This window comes from Pongo pygmaeus, chromosome 12 (genome assembly GCF_028885625.2).
Source record: "Pongo pygmaeus isolate AG05252 chromosome 12, NHGRI_mPonPyg2-v2.0_pri, whole genome shotgun sequence".
Lineage (NCBI taxonomy): Eukaryota > Metazoa > Chordata > Mammalia > Primates > Hominidae > Pongo > Pongo pygmaeus.
This window is the reverse complement of record NC_072385.2, coordinates 108,123,558-108,143,387: the sequence shown is the minus strand read 5'-3', so window position 1 is coordinate 108,143,387 and position 19,830 is coordinate 108,123,558. Positions and strand designations below refer to the sequence as shown.

Below are 19,830 nucleotides of genomic sequence, written 5' to 3'. Positions count from 1 at the left end.
GTATCTGAAATATAAATATAATTATCTTCTTTTCTTAAAATATGTGATCCATACAGGATCAACTGCTCATGCCCCAAATTCTAGAATCATTTCAGCCCCTTTTACCCACTCCAAATGCTACATATTCTATTTATTCCTCTAATGTCCTTTGTCTCCATCTCTTTTACTAGTCTCTTAATTCAGGCCCTGAGTATTTCTTCCAAACAACCATAACCACCTTTCTGACAAATTTTCCTGCTTCACTCTTTATCCTACTTGAGTTATTCTCTGAAACTTAGATTTGATTATGCTTTTCTCCTGAAAAACCTGTGACATCTACCACCCCACAACCCATACACAAACTGTTCAGTCAGGTTTTCAAAGGCCTCCAATGTTTGATCTCTACCTAATGTTTACCACACTGGAATCTTTACCACTTAAGTCCACGCAAAGATTATGATCTAATCACTCCAATTTACTCTACTTTCAAGTCCACTCTGAATCTCTCCAACTGTGCCCTTGCTTAAGCTATTCCTATGTCCTGGAAGGCCCTTCTTCTTACTACTTATCTGACAAAGTCCAGCTCAAATCTTACAAGTTAACAACAACAAAAAACTGCTACATTCCTTTATTCAAAATTAATTCTTATTTCTCTATATTATCACATTTTTTTAAAAGCAAAGAACATTCTGAGAGTATGCAATTATTTTAGGAACTATAATGTGAGCTTCAAGAGCTCAGGGACCACAGCTTAACCCTCTTTACAGTCTCCATAGTGTCCAGCACAGAGGTAATATTGTGATGTAGTATGAAATATATATTTGGTTCCTGACTACAGTTCCTGGCCTAGAGCTCTTTTTAGCTGTTATAATTTCCTAAACAATAGTGTTACTAGTAGAATCTTTTGCTCTTATATTTGGTCCTTGACCCCAGCTTCCAACACAGGGCTCCTAAGACCTCTGCAATTTCCTGAGTAAAAGGAGCATCTGACACAGCTCCTATGTCCCTTGGAATTTCCTGGGTGATAGGAGCATCTTTTCTTCCTCTTGGTGAGCTACTGCATAGTCTCAGGATGGGGGTTAGTTTCCGGGGGAACCAACTATGTGACTAGAGGGTTGGAACTTTCACTCACTCCCCAATCTCAGGGAGGGAGGAGGCTGAAGGTAGAGCTGATCACCAAAGGCCAACAATTTCATCAGTCATATGTACTGAAGCTTTCATAAAAACCCAAAGGATTGGGTTCTGAGAGCTTTGAGATTTAGCTGATCACGGCTGGGTGCGGTGGCTCATGCCTGCAATCCCAGCACTTTGGCAGGCCAAGGCAGGCGGATCACCTGAGGTCAGGGGTTTGAGACCAGCCTGCCCAACATGGTAAAACCCTGTCTCTACTAAAAATACAAAAAATTAGTTAGCGAGGTGGCAGGCACCTATAATCCCGGCTACTCCGGAGGCTGAGGCAGGAGAATTGCTTGAACCCGGGAGGCAGAGGTTGCAGTGAGCTGAGATTGCGCCACTGCAATCCAGCCTGGGCGACAGAGCGAGACTCCATCTCAAAATGAATGAATGAATGAATGAATGAATGAATGAATGAATGATTTAGCTGATCACATGGAGGTTCCTGGAGGGTGGCAAGCCCAGGGAGGGCACACAAGCTCTGTGTACCTTCCTACAAACCTCACACTAAGCATCTTATCCATCTGGCCATTCATCTGTATCTTTTGTAATATCCTTTATAATAAATGGGTAAATGCAAGTAAAGCATTTTCCTGAGTTCAGTGAGTCATTCTAGCAAATTAATCAAACCCAAGGAGGGAACCCCAATTATAACCAGACAGTCAGAAGTACAGGTCACAACCTGGGACTTGCAACAGTTGGCATCTGAAGGGGATGGGAGGGTACCGAGCCCTCAACCTGTGGAATCTGACACTGTCTCCAGATAGATAGATAGATAGATAGATAGATAGATAGCATCAGAATGGAGTTGAATTACAGCAGTGGTCTCCAACCTTTCTGCATCAAGGACTGGTGTTGTGGAAGACAATTTTTTTCACTGAAGGGTCAGGGAGTGGGATGGTTTCAGACAAAACTGTTCCACCTCAGATCATCAGGCATTAGATTCTCATACAGAGTGCACGACCTAGATCCCTCACACGTGCAGTTCACAATAGAATACGCACTCCTATGAGAATCTAATGCCGCCACTGATCCGACAGGAGGCAGAACTCAGGCAGTCATGCTTGCTTTCCCACCAATCACCTCCAGCTGTGCAGCCAGGTTCCTAACGGGCCACAGACTAGAACTCTAATTGTTAAAGGACATCCAGCTGACGTCTGCTGGAGAATTGCTTGGTATGTGAGGAGAAACCTCCACACATCTGGTGTTAGAAGTATTTTACTTAATGTTGTATGAGAATAGGGAAAACACTTTGGTTTTTATTTTTCCCCCAATCTCTACTAGAATAGGCATTTAATGAATTTTTTAAACAGTATGGAAGGTCTAGAACAGCTAAAACCAAAAAGAAATACAGAAAGTTCCATGTGAGAATAAAGCCCTGTAACTCTAGGAAGTTCAACAAAGTATATAAAAAGGAGGCAGGTGGGTAGGTAGGTTAGAGCTTTCTAATGTTAGGCTCTACACAACCATTGGGCACAGTGATGACTACAGCTCAAAGCTAAAAAGGCAACACATATATACATGGACACAGTCACTGCCTACCAAGCATTCATTCCCCTTCAGCTGATAAATTTCCTTTGGGGAAAACTCTCTCCTCAATTCACCCGGCTTGAGCAAGCCATCTCAACCACACCTACAACTGGCCAATCATTTGACAAGCGTGATAATTCACGTATACTCATGTGGGCGAAGCCAAACCAATTAAGCCAAATCAGAATAAAGTCAGAGGCTCCTGCTTTAGTTCTTATCTCTCTTCAGACAGCTTGCAGAGTGCAGGTTGGGGGTGAAGTTATATATGATGAGGAGGGACTCTGACTGAGAATGAAGCCAAAAGAAAGTGGAGACATCAAACCCTGATGATGTCAACTGAGCTCCTGGATCCAGCCTGGGTTTCCTTAGAATTTTCAGTTACATAAGCTAATAAATTGTCTTACTCAAATTCATTTGAGTTGGTTTTCCTGTTTGTAAGTGAAAAGTTATTGATGAGTAAAGGTCCCTTTCTCAGTGCAGGAATTTGAAATTAGCAAGCTTGAAGGCCGGGCACAGTGGCTCACGCCTGTAATCCCAGCACTTTGGGAGGCTGAGGCGGGTGGATTACCTGAGGTCAGGAGTTTGAGACCAGCCTGGCCAATATGGTGAAACCCCATCTCTACTAAAAATACAAAAATTAGCTGGGCGTGGTGGTGGGCACCTGTAATCCCAGCTTCTTGAGAGGCTGAGACAGGAGAATCGCTTGAACCCAGGAAGCGGAGATTGTAGCAAACCAAGACTGCGCCACTGTACTCCAGCCTGGGCAACAGAGCGAGACTGTCAAAAGAAAGAAAGAAAGAAAAGAAAGAAATTAGCAAGCTTGTTATGTTAGAAAGAATATGGGCTTGGGAATTCAGTCAGATCTGGGTTCCTATACCGGTTCTGATACTATATGGGCAACACTGGGCAAGAAAATCCAATCTTCTGAACTTTGACTTTCTCTATTATAAAAAAGGAATAATAACCACAACTGTGAATTGTGGTAGAGAATGAAATGAGAATGTAATGTAAAGCATCTAGGCAGAATGCTCCAAAGAAACAATTATTATACAAATGTTATGAGGCTCCTTAAACAATTATTATACAAATGTTGTGGGGCTCTCCATCATAAAAAAGTATTTATCATTTTTACTAGAATTTCAGGTATATAATAGCCTATAGAAAAATATACATGTATTATTTTCCTAATTGTAATCATATTTCTTTTTCCTGTCTTTTTGTACTTATCTAACAAAACAAACAGCAATAAAAAATTATTAAATGGTATTCACCCCAACTGTGAATTGTGGGAGAGAATGAAATGAGAATGTAATGTAAAGCATCTAAGCAGAATGCTCCAAAGAAACAATTATTATACAAATGTTGTGGGGCTCCTTAAAACACTAAAAGTCATTTTATTTATTTATTATTTTATTTTATTTTATTTTTTGAGACAAAGTCTCACTCTGTCGCCCAGCCTGGAGTGCAGTGGCGAGATTTTGGCTCACTGCAACCTCCGCCTCCCGGGTTCAAGCAATTCTCTTGCCTCAGCCTCCCGAGTAGCTGGGACTACAGGCACACGCCGCTACACCCTGGCTAATTTTTTGCATTTTAGTAGAGGTGGGGTTTCACTGTGTTGCCCAGGCTGGTTGCAAACTCCTGAGCTCAGGCAATCTGCCCACCTCGGCCTTCTAAAATGTTGGGATTACAGGCTTGAGCCACCACACCTGGCCAGAAGTCATTTTAATTTCGTTCTTTCAAGATAAGATTATCATCAAGAATAAAAAATAAAGTTACTTCTCTGATCTACCTATAGTTAGTTATAGATTAGTTTTTAAAAAATGTATTGGGTACAGGTTTCAAAATATTACCTCTTCCTGAAAATAAGCTCTTCAAGAACAGAATTCTGTCCCTATGATTCAAATGTGGTCACTTTCTGTTTTTTCTTTCTAAATGACTCCCCAACAAAATATTTACCTTCAAAGTATATACTCCCATTCTACCTGGAACCTTATAGAAGATGCCCTCTTCACCTCTGGAGTTTGTGTGAAGCATCGCATTCAGGCATGCAAGAGGAGAAGTCCCACTGCAAAACAAAGAAGAGATGTGATGAGGAACACAACGATTAATTTCTGTCTCTGAATATCCCATGTAACACTTACTCAAAATAAAATTAATTAGTCAATACTCCTTTGACTTAAACATATCTTATAAACTATAAAAAGTCTACCAATATAGAAAGGGGCTGCCATGGAGAAAATGGATGTAAAAATCATTCCCATGTATCTATAAAATAGTAATTCCTTAATGCTGATCCAGTATCTAACATTTAAGTCAAGAAAAATACAGAAGTATTACAAACATATTTTGTAAACATTCTATTTAGCACAAGCTTTACAAATTTCCAGAGGTAAAATGAAAAAAAAAGAACACACACAAACACACACAGATTCAAATAAACAGTAATAATTCCATTGCATACTGCTGCACCAGACTGAATCTTAATTGTGAAACTAACACATTGCCATCGTCTCTTGTATTCAAACCTATCATGAGATCACTTAAAAAGTTATTAAGTAGGCTTCTGAATATTTATTTTATATGTAACAACTTGGTTAAATGTTTATTAATTCTAATATATATTTATCATCTTTACTAGAATTTCAGGTATATAATAATATATAGAAAAATATACATGTATTATTTTCCTAATTGTAATCATATTTAATTTTCCTGTTTTTCACCTAACAAAACAGCAATACAAAATTATTAAATTGGTATTCTTGATTTGTCCCTCTCCTTTTTTTTTTTTTTTTTTTTTGAGACAGGGTCTCACTCTGTCACCCAGGATGGAGGACAGTGGCATGAACATGGCTCACTGCAGCCTCAACCTCTTGGGCTCAAGTATCCTCCCACCTTGGCCTCCCAAAGCGACTGGATTACAGGCGTGAGGCACCATGCCTGGCCTGTGCCTTTCTTAAGAGAATAGCACCAATATTTCACCAGTGAGCCCGATGTTGGCTTTTTGTTTAAAATAATTAGTCACATATTAAGAAAGAAGAAAAAGAGCTATAAATTAGATGTATGCTTTTTTACATACACCAAATGGAATCATACGCATTAAAGAGTTAGTATAGGCCAGGCGCAGTGGCTCACGCCTGTAATCCCAACAGTTTGGGAGGCTGAGGCGGGTGGATCACCTGAGGTCAGGAGTTCGAGACCAGCCTGGCCAACACGGTGAAACCCCGTCTCTACTACAAATACAAAAATTAGCCAGGGGTGGTGGCGCGCCTATAATCCCGGCTACTTAGGAGGCTGAGGCAGGAGAATCATTTAAACCTGGGAGGCGGAGGCTGCAATGAGGCAAGATCGTGCCACTGCACTCCAGCCTGGGTGACAGGAGGAGACTCGGTCTCCAAAGGAAAAAAAAAAAAAAAAAAAAAAGAGTTCAGTATAAAATATCAAATTATAAATTGACTAGCATAAAATTAAATAAAATGTTTATCTCTGATAATTAACCTTTAGTTTTTATATAACAGGAATTATAAAAAGACCAAGAAGTTGGCCCGGACAGCCTGGGGGACACAGTGAGACTCGATTAAACAAACAAACAAACAAACAAACAAACAAAAAACCAAGAAGTTGGATAATATTTAAATAAGAGCTTCGAAATAAGAACAGTATTAAAATATAGAACACAAAAGTACAGTAGTAGGAAAAATATTGTTAAAAATCAAATATTAGCATAAGATTAAGAGCTGTAGTATCAGGTTGGTGCAAAACCACAATTAATTTTGCACCAACCAAATATTTTTAAATAGTGCTATAATACTTGAAGACAATGTTTCTACATTTAAGGAAAATAACAAAATCATTAGATAAAATATCATACTTCACATAAGAAAAAATAGGTAGCAAGCAAACACGTAGAAAGTTCATATGGAAGCAATTAAATGGAAACAGTGGTCTGGAGTCTCTGGAGATGTGTGGCATCCTTAAATGGTTTTTAAAAATTTATCACAATACCTGAGGTTTAAGGCAGCTTAACCCCACATTTCCAGCTCTTTTCCCTCTCAGTTTTCTGTTGATGCTACTCAATAACCAAAAATAAGCCTACTAGAAGAGGCTGTTGGATTCTTAGTCTATCTAAAGAGTTATCTGCTGGGAAGAGCTGGGACGTGAGTCCACTGTCTCCTGGTACTGTGAAAGTGTCCAGGGTTGAAAATACAGAAAAGGTTTTCATCCCCCCAAAACATTGGTGAACAATAACAAAGGAAAGAAAAGCCTTTTGCAGAAGAAACTGTTGAGCATTTCCAAGTTGATTTCCATAGTTACGTTTATCTAATTTGGATTTCCATGTTAAAAATGTATATAATGTAATTCTAATCAGGATCCCAAGGTTTCTATCAAATAAACATATAAAAATTGCCAAGAAATTTCCAGGAAAAAAATGATGGGAGACTTGCTTAAAAAGATATTAACATGTACTCTTAGCCACTATTATTGAAGTAGTATGTTTCTGAGAGAAAAAAAATCACCAAATGAATACCCTCATAGACTGTTGGTGGAAGAAACCAGAAAATGCAGAGACAGATCATAATTTAAAAGGTATCATTTATGTTTAGTAGGAAAAACATGAGGTCATGCCATAGTCCCCTGTAGTTTGACTACCTGGCTTCTGTTCCCGCTTCTTTGGAGACAGTACCCAAAAATTTCCTGTGAAACAAAACTTTTCTCACTTTCAGTCATGTGGTTGAGAGGGACTTAATCCCACGCCCACCCCAGGGGTAAATCCTAACTGCTTTAAATTAATCAGCTTTTACACACACACACCCACACACCCACACACCCACACACACACACACCCACTCTCCACCCCAAAGAACAGATACATGACTTAGGGCCAAAAATCTACGGAGCTATTTACTTGGGTATATGAGGGGGAAAAAAAAAAACCAAAACTTGTTCTCCAGGGACAAGGGATCCTTTCTCTTCCCTTGTGTGGTATTAGGAAGCAAGGCCTAAAACATTCACAATCATTGTGTGACCACAAAGGAAAAATCTGGAATTAGAATGGCACAACATACAAGACAGACTGAGGAGTGACACAGTACTAATCATAAGGAGAAATCCAACACCAAAAAGGGCAGAACTGAGAAAAGTCAGGAAACAAATTTGTTTTGTTTTTGAGACAGTCTCACTCTATCCCCCAGGCTGGAGTGCAATGGTGCAATCTCGGCTCACTGCAACCTTCATCTCCTGGGTTCAAGAGATTCTCATGCTCAGCCTCCCATGTAGCTGGGATTACACATGCCTGCCACCACACCCTGGTAATTTTTGTATTTTTAGTAGAGATGGGGTTTCACCGTGTTGGCCAGGCTGGTCTCGAACTCCTGACCTCAGGTGATCTGCCCACCTCAGCTTCCCAGAGTGCTGGGATTACAGGTGTGAGCCACTGCGCCTGGCCAAAATTTTTAAAGTAGTATTACTTTTGCCTGTATCAAGCCTTTTTTGTTTTGTTTTTTGGAGGGACCTGTTCTTTATTTCAAAAAGACACTTGTGTCAATATTTGGTATCAAAACAGTTGCACTATTCATTTGTCCTTCTCCCAATTGGCCCCAAAGAGACCACATCAAAGAAGTGTACATTTTAAGCCAATAAGCTGCAGGATGTACACCTAACAGACCTCATTGAAACCTTACCAGAAAATGGGGATTGGGTAGGGAAAGAAACTTTAAAAGATCAGCAAACTGCCAGCCCACACACTGTACAGGTTGTCACAGCCAGACAGGGTGGCCAGGGTGCCACAAACCCAAAGAAGCAAAGCTTCAAAATAATAAAAAACTGTAAAAGTTTTGTACATAAGCTATTCAAGATTTCTCCGACACAAAGTACAATGAGATAGCAATTTTAGAGAGAGCAGCTTCAAACCCAGAAAAGGATAATGAGATGAGTTTCATATGGCTAAATCAGTGGCAAAACATAATCTTTCAAGGAGGGAGGATAGCAATTAAGTAGTCACCTCAACATAAGGGGCACATGATCCATTCTGTAGGCAGTTGAGAGGGGGTAGAGATGGGACAAAAATTTAGTTTCAGAGGTCTTACCATTTTAATTTGGTCACTTCTAATGAAAAAAAAAATAGAAATAACATTGTCCAAAGATATCTTAAAGCTGAAAACCTGAAAAGCACATTTTTGTTTTGTTTTTGTTGTTGTTTGGCTAACTCCTCCTGGAATCACCTTTCTGGTTTGGGGGGTACCTTTTACAGAGCAATGAGGTTTCCCATAGTGGATTCTTTCCCTGGGCTCTGTTTGGCTCTATACCTTTTCCTCTTCTCTATGGAAAGGGCAATATGCATTAAGCTGAAAAGTCACCTTCCAAAAGTGAAAAAGGAATAGATTGCTGCTTCAGAGCTGTGGAATTATTTGGAATGTTTTACAAATGGTTGCTACAAAACAACACAAAAGGTATTACAAAATGTGTACATCACAACATGCTTTTAAAGGCATTATGCATTGTGCTCACATTCCCTTAAGTGTTGTTCCCAAAGGTGCACAGCCTCTAGCCCAGCTGGAATCTCCAGGAAGAGGCAGAGACAGTTTAGCAAAAAAGACACAGGGGATGTGGGGGCAGCGAAAGGAGAAAGCAGCCTTCCAGTTAAAGATCAGCCCTCAGTTAAAGGTCAGCTTCAGGCAGGCTGGCCTCAGATGGAATCAGGGTCAAAGGGAGGAGCAGCGGCAGGGTGAGACTGGGGTGCTCTACATCTCATTCAGGTCAAGCAGAGTCTGGTCCAGCATCCTTTGTGTACAGAGTGCTCCTCTTTGGTACATTTTCAGTTTATCTTCCAAGTCATCAGTTGTCTTTTCCAGCTTGGCTACTGATCTCTCAGCAAACTCAGCACCTCCTTGAGTTTATCAGTAAGAATCTTGATCTCTTCCACATATTTGTCTTCTTTTTGAGAGTACTTTTCTTCAGCATCACTCAGACACTTCAGGTTCTGGTCCATCAGTCTGATCTGCTCATCCATCTCTCGGCAATGGGACTCTGCCAGCTCAGCTCATTCCTCTGTGAGTTCCAAGTCTCCTTCAATGATCACCAACTTACGAGCCACCTCTTCATACTTCCTATCTGCCTATTCTGCAATGTGTTTAGCTTCTTTGAGTTGGATTTCCTGGAATTCCATCTTTTAAGGTCCAGTTTTCAATAACCTTCATATCTCTCTCACTCTCATCAGTAGCTTTTTCCGCTTCTTCCAGCTTTTGCAGGGCAGTGGCCACGCGCTCCTAATCACAGTCCAGCTCCTCTTCAACCAGCTGGATCCTATGGTTCAAGGAGGCCACCTCAGCCTCAGCCTGTTCCTGGGCGCGCCTTTCTCCCTCAACTTCTCACTGGAGATGCTCAGCTCTCTCCTCTGCATCATCTGCCTGCTGCTGCAGAACCTGGATCTTGTACTTCACCGCCTCAATAGTGGTGATCCCAGCCATGGTGCCCACCCAGCTACTACTCACACTCCAGATCCTGCCTCCTCTGCTCAGCGTTGCAGCTGCTTCTCACCATTGTATCAAGTCTTGCCTTGAGCCAGTACTACCTTTGGAATTTTGTTGAGATTTAAGTCACAAGAAGCTGAAAAAGTCCTAAACAAAACAGTTTAATAGTGCCAGAATATCTCATACATCTGGGGGGGATGTGCACACAGTATATACAAAAACATATTCCAAATGAATTAAAAGCCAAAGGCAAAATATAAAAGATTAAAAGAAAATAGTATAATCCTCTAGGCACTGTGGCTCATGCCTGTAATCCAAGCACTTTGGGAGGCTGAGGCAGGTGGATCTCTTGAGCCTAGCCTGAGCAACTCCTGTCTCTACAAAAAATACAAAAATACAAAAAAAAAAAAAAAAAAATCAGCCATGCATTGTGGCACACGCCTGTAGTACCGGCTACTTTGGAGGCTGAGGAGGGAAGATCACCTGAGCCCAGGAAGTTGAGGCTGCAGTGAGCCATGATCACACCACTGCACTCTAGCCTGGGCAACAGAGTGAGACCATGGCTTAAAAAATAAATAAATAAATAACAAAAGAAAACAGTATAAGCTAGAAGACAGAGAAAACTTTCCACAAAGGAGAAAAACCCAAAAACCACCAAAGAAAGAAACATATTGACTGTATAAAATAAAAATTTCTACACAGGAAAAAAATAAAAACAACAGAACTACAGAAAATATATGAAGCTAGAATAATTAACTGCAAAACATATGGCAGACAAAAGATTAATAGCCCTAAGAAGATATTCTTTTAAGAAAACAAACAGCTCATTAGAAAAAAATGGAAAAAGGACATGAACAAATGATTCACAAACCATAAATGTAAATTACCAATAAAATGTATAATAAGAAGCTCAAACTTAACAGTGGTTATAAAAAGGCAAATTAAATCAAGATGCCATTGGTCAGATGGAAAGAAATAAAATGACCCAAGCCACAGTTAACAGTTTTATGCCAATGTCAATTTCCTGGTTTGATATAATATGTATTTATATTTGTATTTATTTATATTTTTTTGAAATGGAGTCTCACTGTCACCAAGGCTGGAGTACAGTGGTGCGACCTTGGCTCACTGTAACCTCCGCCTCCCGGATTCAAGCCATTCTCCTGCCTCAGCCTCCCGAGTAGCTGGGATTAGAGGCACACACCACCACACCCAGCTAATTTTTGTATTTTTAGTAGATGGCGTTTCACCATGTTGGCTAGGCTGGTCTTGAACTCCTCCTGACCTCAAGTGATCCACACGCCTCAGCCTCCCAAAGTGCTGGGATTATAGGTGTCAGCCACCGCGCCTGGCCTGATATTGTACTATATTTACATAAGATATTACCATTAAAGGAAACTGGATAAAGTGTACATGGGACCCTAGGTACTATTTTTGCAATTTCCTGTGAGTCTATAATTATTTAAAAAAAAAAAAAAAAGGCTGGGTGCAGTGGCTCACATCTGTAATCCCAGCACTTTGGGAGGCTGAGGCAGGTGGATTACCTGAAGGTCAGGAGTTCAAGACCAGCCTGGCCAACATGGTGAAACCCCGTTTCTACTAAAAATATAAAAAATTAGCTGGGTATGGTGGCGGGCGCCTGTAATCCCAGCTACTTGGGAGGCTGAGGCAGGAGAATCTCTTGAAACTGGGAGGTGGAAGTTGCAATGAGCCGAGACCGTGCCATTGCACTCCAGCCTGGGCAACAGGCTGTGAAATTTAATCTCCAAACAACAACAGTAACAAAAAAATGGATTGATAAAATCCATTGCTGACAAGGTTATGGGCAAATAGGCACTTTATAGACTGTTGAGAGGACAGAAAATTGCTGCCTTTTCCCACATTACTCAATTCTGCCTTAGGAAAGTAATATGCAAATACCCATTAAAACTAAATTACTTGGGACCACTGATGCAACAATCCCACTTGAATCTGTCCTACAAAACCAAGGCCGAAGGACTTAGGGACAAAATGTGCAAGGATTTACTCCATCATTGAAAGCATCAAAGCACTGAAAAATGACCTCAAACTCCATTAAGAAGAGAATGTTGACTATGATAATAAAGTAACCAACAGGATAGAAATCAACAACAGCCATGTTGGCAGCTAAAAGAGTGCTAAGTTTCAGAAAGCATTTTGTTTAGTCCTCACAACAATCTATGAGGTGAGCAAAATTATTACACTGTTTTTACAAATGAAGAAACTGTAGGTTTTCAATAAGCTGTTCAAGATCATATTATCAATAATGGTGAAGTCAAGATTCCAGTAACAAGAAGGAAAAGAGAAACAGAACTAGAAAGAGATTACTTTAAAAAGGACATAAAACCCAGAAAAAAAACATTTTCAATAAGCTACCTCATAAATTTACCCCAATTAATGGTATTCAGTTCCAATATTAAGTACCTTCTCTGTTTAGGGCAGTAAACTAGGATTAGTGGATCCACACAGGGAAGCTTTCTTAGCTCAGAATCTAATAGAGAAGATAGGCAAGGGAGCAAACAGCCACACCACACTGTGACCAGTGCTATTAATATAAACTCAGGTCCACAGTCTCTGATCTAAAACACTTAGGCCAAATGTTTCAGACATAAGATTTTTTTGGATTTTAAAAAGGTAACATGATATGCCATAAATGATATGACACTGCCATGGAGATTAGGGACAGCATCCCATAACCAAACACAATGAAACATATGAATACTCACACTAAGAGGGATAAATAAAGATTATATACAGTCTCATGTCAGTTCAAGAGAACTGTTGTTGTCAAGTGAGTTTGGTGCTAAATGTATGAGGAAACTTAGTTTTCCAACCACTGCGGATACTGTAATTATGGGTAGGAGACTGCAAAAGTGTGTACATAAAGTGCTTTAAGTCAGAGAGAAAAAAAATCAGTCCAGTCTGGCTTAGTGCTTAGAAAAGTAACAACAACAAATAACAACAAAACAGTCATTAAAGTGAAACCTATAAAATGAAAGTAAATGGCACACACATCTGGTGAAAAGATGTGGTAAGAATAACTACAAACTGTCGGCTGGGCGCAGTGGTTCACGCCTGTAATTCCAGCACTTTGGGAGGCCGAGGCAGGCAGATCATGAGGTCAGGAGATCGAGACCATCCTGGCTAACACGGTGAAACCCTAACTCTACTAAAAATACCAAAAATTAGCCAGGCATGGTGGCGGGTGCCTGTAATCTTAGCTACTCAGGAGGCTGAGGCAGGAGAATGGCGTGAACCCGGGAGGCGGAGGTTGCAGTGAGCCGAAATCGCGCCACTGCACTCCAGCCTGGGCGACAGAGCAAGACTCTGTCTCAAAAAAGAAAAGAAAAAAAAAAAAAAGAATAACTACAAACTGTCATAATATTTTCCTTGCAAATCTGGATATAATTTTCTTCGAAGGAAACAAAGTTTTGAAAAACCTACAAGATATACAGGACACAGTACCATTTAAAACAAAATTTAGACATGATCTCAAGAAAATACAAAAAGTCAAAGAATCCAGGCAGTTTATTTTTATGAATAATAAAGCAATAGCAGAGAAGCAAAATAGGACACACTACCCATGATGGCTGGAATATGTCTTCATGGGAAGGTAGAGCTCCAGAATTCTATAATTAAATACAAATGAATGACTTGAAGAAATAAGACATCATCTGCATGGGTGATAAAACCATAGTACTGAGATCAATACCAACTTAAAAGTTCAAGTAAATTCAATAGGGTAAGTATTAACACCCGAAGCAACTGTAGTAAGAACCACCTTAAAGATTATGTAACTATCACACAACAAGTCAGCTTCTAATTTTTCTTGTCCATGCTCAAGAGATTGGGGTTGAAGAGGTAGGGATTATTTCAAGGAAAGGAACAAGTGCAGTGCTATAATTTTATGTGGTAAGCATGTAAGCAAACATACTAATATGTTTTGTACATAAGGCCCAAAGAACTAAAATGACTTTGATCATATTACCAATGGCCCTTTTTAGTTCTCTCTGTAATAAAAGCTAGCAGTAGCTAGTAGGGCTAAGAGAGCAGAAGTCAATAATTGCACTGCTTAGATGAAGCAAATATAGCAATTAATGAAAGGAGTCATCACTGCATGGTAAAAGAGCCAGATTTAATGATTCATACCAATCTGAATACAGACCTGACTGTAGCCTGGGCAACTCATTTTAAACATCCTTAATTTACTCATCTGCAAAATAGAGGTAATACTGCCTACTGTGTAACTCGATTGTGCAGATCACAGATAATGTACATACAAGGTATATGTCACAGAGTCAAGATTCAGTAACTACAGCAGTTACTTTACCAACTTACTATCCTACCCTAGTCTGGCAGTGTTCCAGTGTTCCCTATCTCAAGTGACAGGAATCTCACCCTCACATACAACTATTCTCCACTCTGAAGCCAGAGTAACCTTTAAATATAAATATGATCATACTACCTCCTGTCCAGCTTAAAATTCATTCATGATATCATAATGTTCTTAGGATAAAGTACAAAATTATCAAAATAATCTGACCTTGACCATTCTACTACACACCCTCTCTGCCAGCCTACTCTACCTTTCTTTTCATTTGGTAATTTAAAATTCTTCCGACTACTTGGCCCAACACTTCTGCTTGCAATGATAACCCTCACCTCCTTTTCTCCTGGCAACCTCCAATTCAACTTTTCAGATTTTAGCCTTAATGTCTCTTGCTAAAAGAAGCCACTTCTGTGTTCTATAGAATCCTATACTTCTCTGAAACACATATTTATAACTACATATACTGAAAAGAAAAAATCTGACTCAATTGTGAGCCAGCCAGACTCAGTGATGAGTGATTTTAATGTCTCTGAAAAGTGAATCTTTCTTCTCTTCTACAATTCAACCCAAAATATCCAGCTCTAAGGCCTGTGAGCAGTCATCTTGCAATTACGATGGATGAGCCTACTGAGAGTGGAACAAAATTGAAGGAAGCAGAGCTGAGATACTGATGAAACTGACTGGAGAACTTGGATAAAGTTTTGCCTGTTTTTTTCACTTGCATTAAATGATGAGTTTCCTTCAATGTTTAAGCCAGTTTACATTGTGTTTCCTGTCATTTACAGCTGGAAGTATCTTAATAGATACAAAGCACCTATATAAAAGCAATCAAATTTACAGAGATAGGAAAGGGAAACAGAAGAACAATACAGGAGAATATTCACAGGTAAACCACTCTCTTCTGTTAATGAGAAAATATTACCCTTATGCACCAATAATGTATATTACACGATAATGTAAGAGGCAAGATGCTACCCAAATCTGTACAGACTAACCCCAAGTACTCAGATACTCAGAAACATCTAAATTTTTCCTAAATCTTGGCTGGGTGCGGTGGCTCACACCTGTAATCCCAGCACTTTGGAAGACCAAGGTGGGCTGCTCACTTGAACCCAAGAGGCGGAGGTTTCAGTGAGCCACTGCACTCTAGCCTGTGCGACAAAGCGAGCCTCCATCTCAAAAAAAAAAAAAGTTATTATTTTCCCAAATCTTAAGCGTCAAGGATAAAGAAAGAATCAAACCAGGTTCCAGGCATTAAAAGCCAAAGTGGCAGCTTGAATTAGTGTTTCTATTTCATCATTCATACCATCGTGTGACCTTGCAGTACATTAGAGTAAGTGAAATATATTTCCCTGCCACAATGATGTTGGTCTTGGCCACAAGGCTTGATTTGATCAATGAAATAAGAGATGTGACGGAAGCAGAGGCTAAAATTTGCTTATTTGGCTGACTCCTGTGATTGCCATGAGAGCCAGATTCCAGCAGAAGAAGACAACAATCCACAGCCTACAACAAAGTCTAGCTAACAATAACTAAGCCCCAGTTAACCTAAAGACATGAGGAAGAAAAAAAGTATTTGTTGTTATAAGCCACTGAAATTTTAAGATTACGCAGCAAAATATTGACCAATAAAGCAAGCACTGTATAATGAAGGAAACATTTGCTTTCTTAGCAATACTCACTGCCAAAAGACAGCAAAAAAAGTTCTTAAGAGTATGAATGAAAAATTTTATATCTAGCCTAGATGGCATTCAAACAAAGAGGCAATACAAAACATTCTTGGCTGGGTGTGGTGGCTCACGCCTGTAATCCCAACACTTTGGGAGGCCGAGGTTGGCGGATCACCTGAGGTCAGATGTTCGAGGCCAGCCTGGCCAACATGGTGAATGAAACCCAGTCTCTACTAAAAATACAAAAATTAGCCAAGCATGGTGGTAGGTGCCTGTAATCCCAGCTATTTGGGAGGCTAAGGCATGAGAATCGCTTGAACCCAGGAGACAGAGGTTGCAGTGAGCCAAGATTGCACCACTGCACTCCAGCCTGGGTGGCAGAGCAAGACTCTGTCTCAAACAACAACAACAAAAAAAATTCTTAAGCCCGCAAGAACTCAGGGAAAAGATCACCCATAAATGTAAAAATCCTATCTGACGATGAAATCTAGCCAAAAAGAAATGCACCAAAGTAAACAAGGAATGGAGAAACTATTTTTTGGAAAAAAGTGGAATACATTTGCAATTAGGTAATATATAAGAAATGTAAATGTTTTCTACTTTTTTCAACTTTCATTTTTAAAATGACGATACACTTTCAGAATTTTTCTATTTTGTTTTTCCTCAACTTCAGAGATCATTTAGGAATTAATATTACCTCACAGTGAAGAAACTAAAGCCTAGCAACTTTCTTGGTTTCTTCAATTAAATGCAATAAACAATGGTTATTCCTACTTAAAAGTCTTTCAGGATACGTTCTTCAGTGTACATTTTTTTCACTGATTAATTTAATTTGGGTAGGGGGTTATCGGGCATCATTTCTACAAGAAATATTGAAGTAAATAGTCTGGAAATATACAAATAAACTATTAAAACAAGGAAACTTCTGAAAGACAATAGAGCTCTTTTTGAAAATCACTTTGTCACAGGGCATGGTATTAAAAACAAAACAAAAACTAGAACAGCAGGTAAGAGGGGAAATTGCATACAGATGGAAATGAAAGACTTTCACTTAAAAAGACACACTGAATAGCAAGGTACTTGTTCACCAAGTACAAGATGATATACTGACAGAGAGTGAGAACCCCAGATGCCCACAAATACAAAGAAGGGGATGCCTATACATAACATTCAAAGATCAAGAGACAAGCCAAAGATGAAGCTGAGAAAACTAGTGGTTTTAGAATGAGTATATTTAGATCATATCACCAAAACTTTTAATCATTTAAGTTACATGGTAATGATTTTTAGGGGAAAAATTAGCTCTTCACTTAAAAAACATTAATATCAAAGCATTTTCAGCATTTTGATGGTAACTTGAAAGTCTGCTACATCAAAGTATATTTTCAAATAGAATTTCAAAGGCTTTGTAAACCTATGATAGAATGGCTCACCTGTTAAAATTTATCTTTCATCTAGAGTATATTTGACAAATGACTTACTATACCTCAAATCCTGTTTAAAAATCCATGCTGGGCCACGCAGTGGCTCACGCCTGTAATCCCAGCACTTTGGGAGGCCGAGACAGGTAGATCACTTGATGTCAGGAGATCGAGATCAGCCTGGCCAAAATGGCGAAACCCCGTCTCTACTAAAAATACAAAAAACTTAGCTGGGCATGGTGGCGGGCACCTGTAATCCCAGTTACTCAGGAGGCTGAGGCAGGAGAATTGCTTGAACCTGGGAGGCAGAAGTTGCAGTAAGCCGAGATCATGCCACTGTACTCCAGCCTGGGCGACCAAGTGAGAGCTCATCTCAAAAAAAGAGAAACCCATGCTAAAGACTTCTCTAAATGCTGTTCTTGGAGGGATTAAACTGCTACTTACCCTAAAGCAATAAATGACTATAGTAGAAATAACCCAAAGAATAAGAATCCATGAGGTCATGCTGATAAGAATAAATGAACAAATCAACGAGTGGGGGAGAATTCCTTGCAGTAAAATTCCAACAACAACAAAAAAATATACCAAGAATGACAGAGTTAGAAAATCACCATATGCGGCAACAGTGATAGGAAGTTTCAGGTAAGATTAGTGGATGCTGTGGTAGACAGACCTAAAATGGCTTCCAGTAATCCCTGCTTTGTGTATTCATGGCCCTATATAATTCCTTCCCCTGTAGTGTGGGTAGGGCCTGTAATCTGCTTTTAATCATCAAAAAAGAAAAAAGGTAAAGGGTCTCACATAAGTGACTATTTCACATATGACTGCAGTGTCCTCGCTTGGTGACTCTTCCTTGCTGGCTTTGAGGAAGCATGTGGCCATGCTGGGGAAGGCCACAGAACTCAGGACAGCGTCTAGCCAAATGCCAGCTAGGAATCCAGACCCTCAATCTGATAACCCACAAGGATTGAATCTTTCCAACAACCACATGAGCTTGGAAGCTGATCATTCCCCAATCAAGTCTTCAGGTAAAAACTCAGCCCTGACCAACGCTCTGCTGCATTGCCGAGGATCAGGTAAAGCCATGCTCAGACTCCAGACACATAGAAACTGAGATAATAAATGCACTGTTTCAAGCTGCTAAATCTGTGATAATATTGTTAAGCAGCAATAGATTAATAACAACATGCTAAAATTAGTGGGCAAAGGTACAATGAGAAACAAGATGTTTACAGAGTTTCAGAGTATCTTCACCCCAAAATACTTATTAATTACAAAGGAGAAAAATGGTATCTTTACAGTGAAGAAACTTAGTAGACATTGCATAAACCAAGTAATCACAGTTACCATCAAAAATACTGTGGTACACTGAAATCATGGAATCCAGATATATTGTAGTAAAAATGTCCTATCCATCCTGTGAGACTCCTGCCAAAACTGCACAACTTAAATCTAATCATAATTAAACACCAGAAATAAAAATTGAGAAACAATCTGCAAAACAGCTGGCCTGCACTCAAAAAATGTCTAGTCATGAAAGATAAAGACTGAAGTACAATTCCAGATTAAAGAAGAGTAAAGATACATGAAAACTAAATGCAAATACAACATGTGATCTTGGATTAGGACATCAGTGGGAGAATTACCAAATTTGGATAAAGTCTGATTAGATAATATTGTGCCAATGTAGATTTCCTATTAACTATTTTACCCTGTAGTTATATAAAAGAATGTACTTGTCTTTAGAAAATATATTCTGAAGTTTGCTTGCTTGACTGACTGACTTATTTATTTATTTATTCATTTTGAGACAGGGTCTTGCCCTGTCCCCCAGGCTTCAGTGCAGTGGTGCAATCATACCTCACTGCAGCCTTGAACTCCTGGGCTCAAATTTAATTCTGCCTCCGCCTCTAGAGTAGTTGGGACTACAAGTGTGCGCCACGACACCTGGCTAATTATTTTATTTTATTATTGTATAGAGACGGGCTCGCTCTGTTGCCCAGGCTGGTCTTGAACTCCTGTACTCAAGCAATCCTCCCACCTCAGCTCCCGAAGTGCTGAGATTATAGGTGTGAACCACTGCATCCAGCCTACTCCGAAGTATTTAAAAGTGAATGGGGCATTATGTCTACAATTTATTCTCAGACATCTCAGAAACACAAATTAGATAGTTGTTAACATCTGGAGAATCCAGGTAAAGTTTATATAAAAATTCTTTGTACTACTTTTGCAACTTTTCT

The 19,830-nt window shown here is 39.5% G+C and overlaps 1 protein-coding gene and 1 pseudogene across 1 annotated transcript in view; both read right to left on the bottom strand.

The window, feature by feature from the left end:
* Positions 1-19,830, bottom strand: part of ASXL2 (ASXL transcriptional regulator 2) — a 149,371-nt gene that overhangs the window by 67,939 nt on the left and 61,602 nt on the right. The window contains exon 3 of the mRNA XM_054475154.2: positions 4,639-4,747. Within this exon, the coding sequence (XP_054331129.1) occupies positions 4,639-4,747 (109 nt within the window). The remainder of the gene's footprint in view (positions 1-4,638; positions 4,748-19,830) is intronic.
* Positions 9,423-10,477, bottom strand: LOC129030166 (tropomyosin alpha-3 chain-like; annotated as a pseudogene).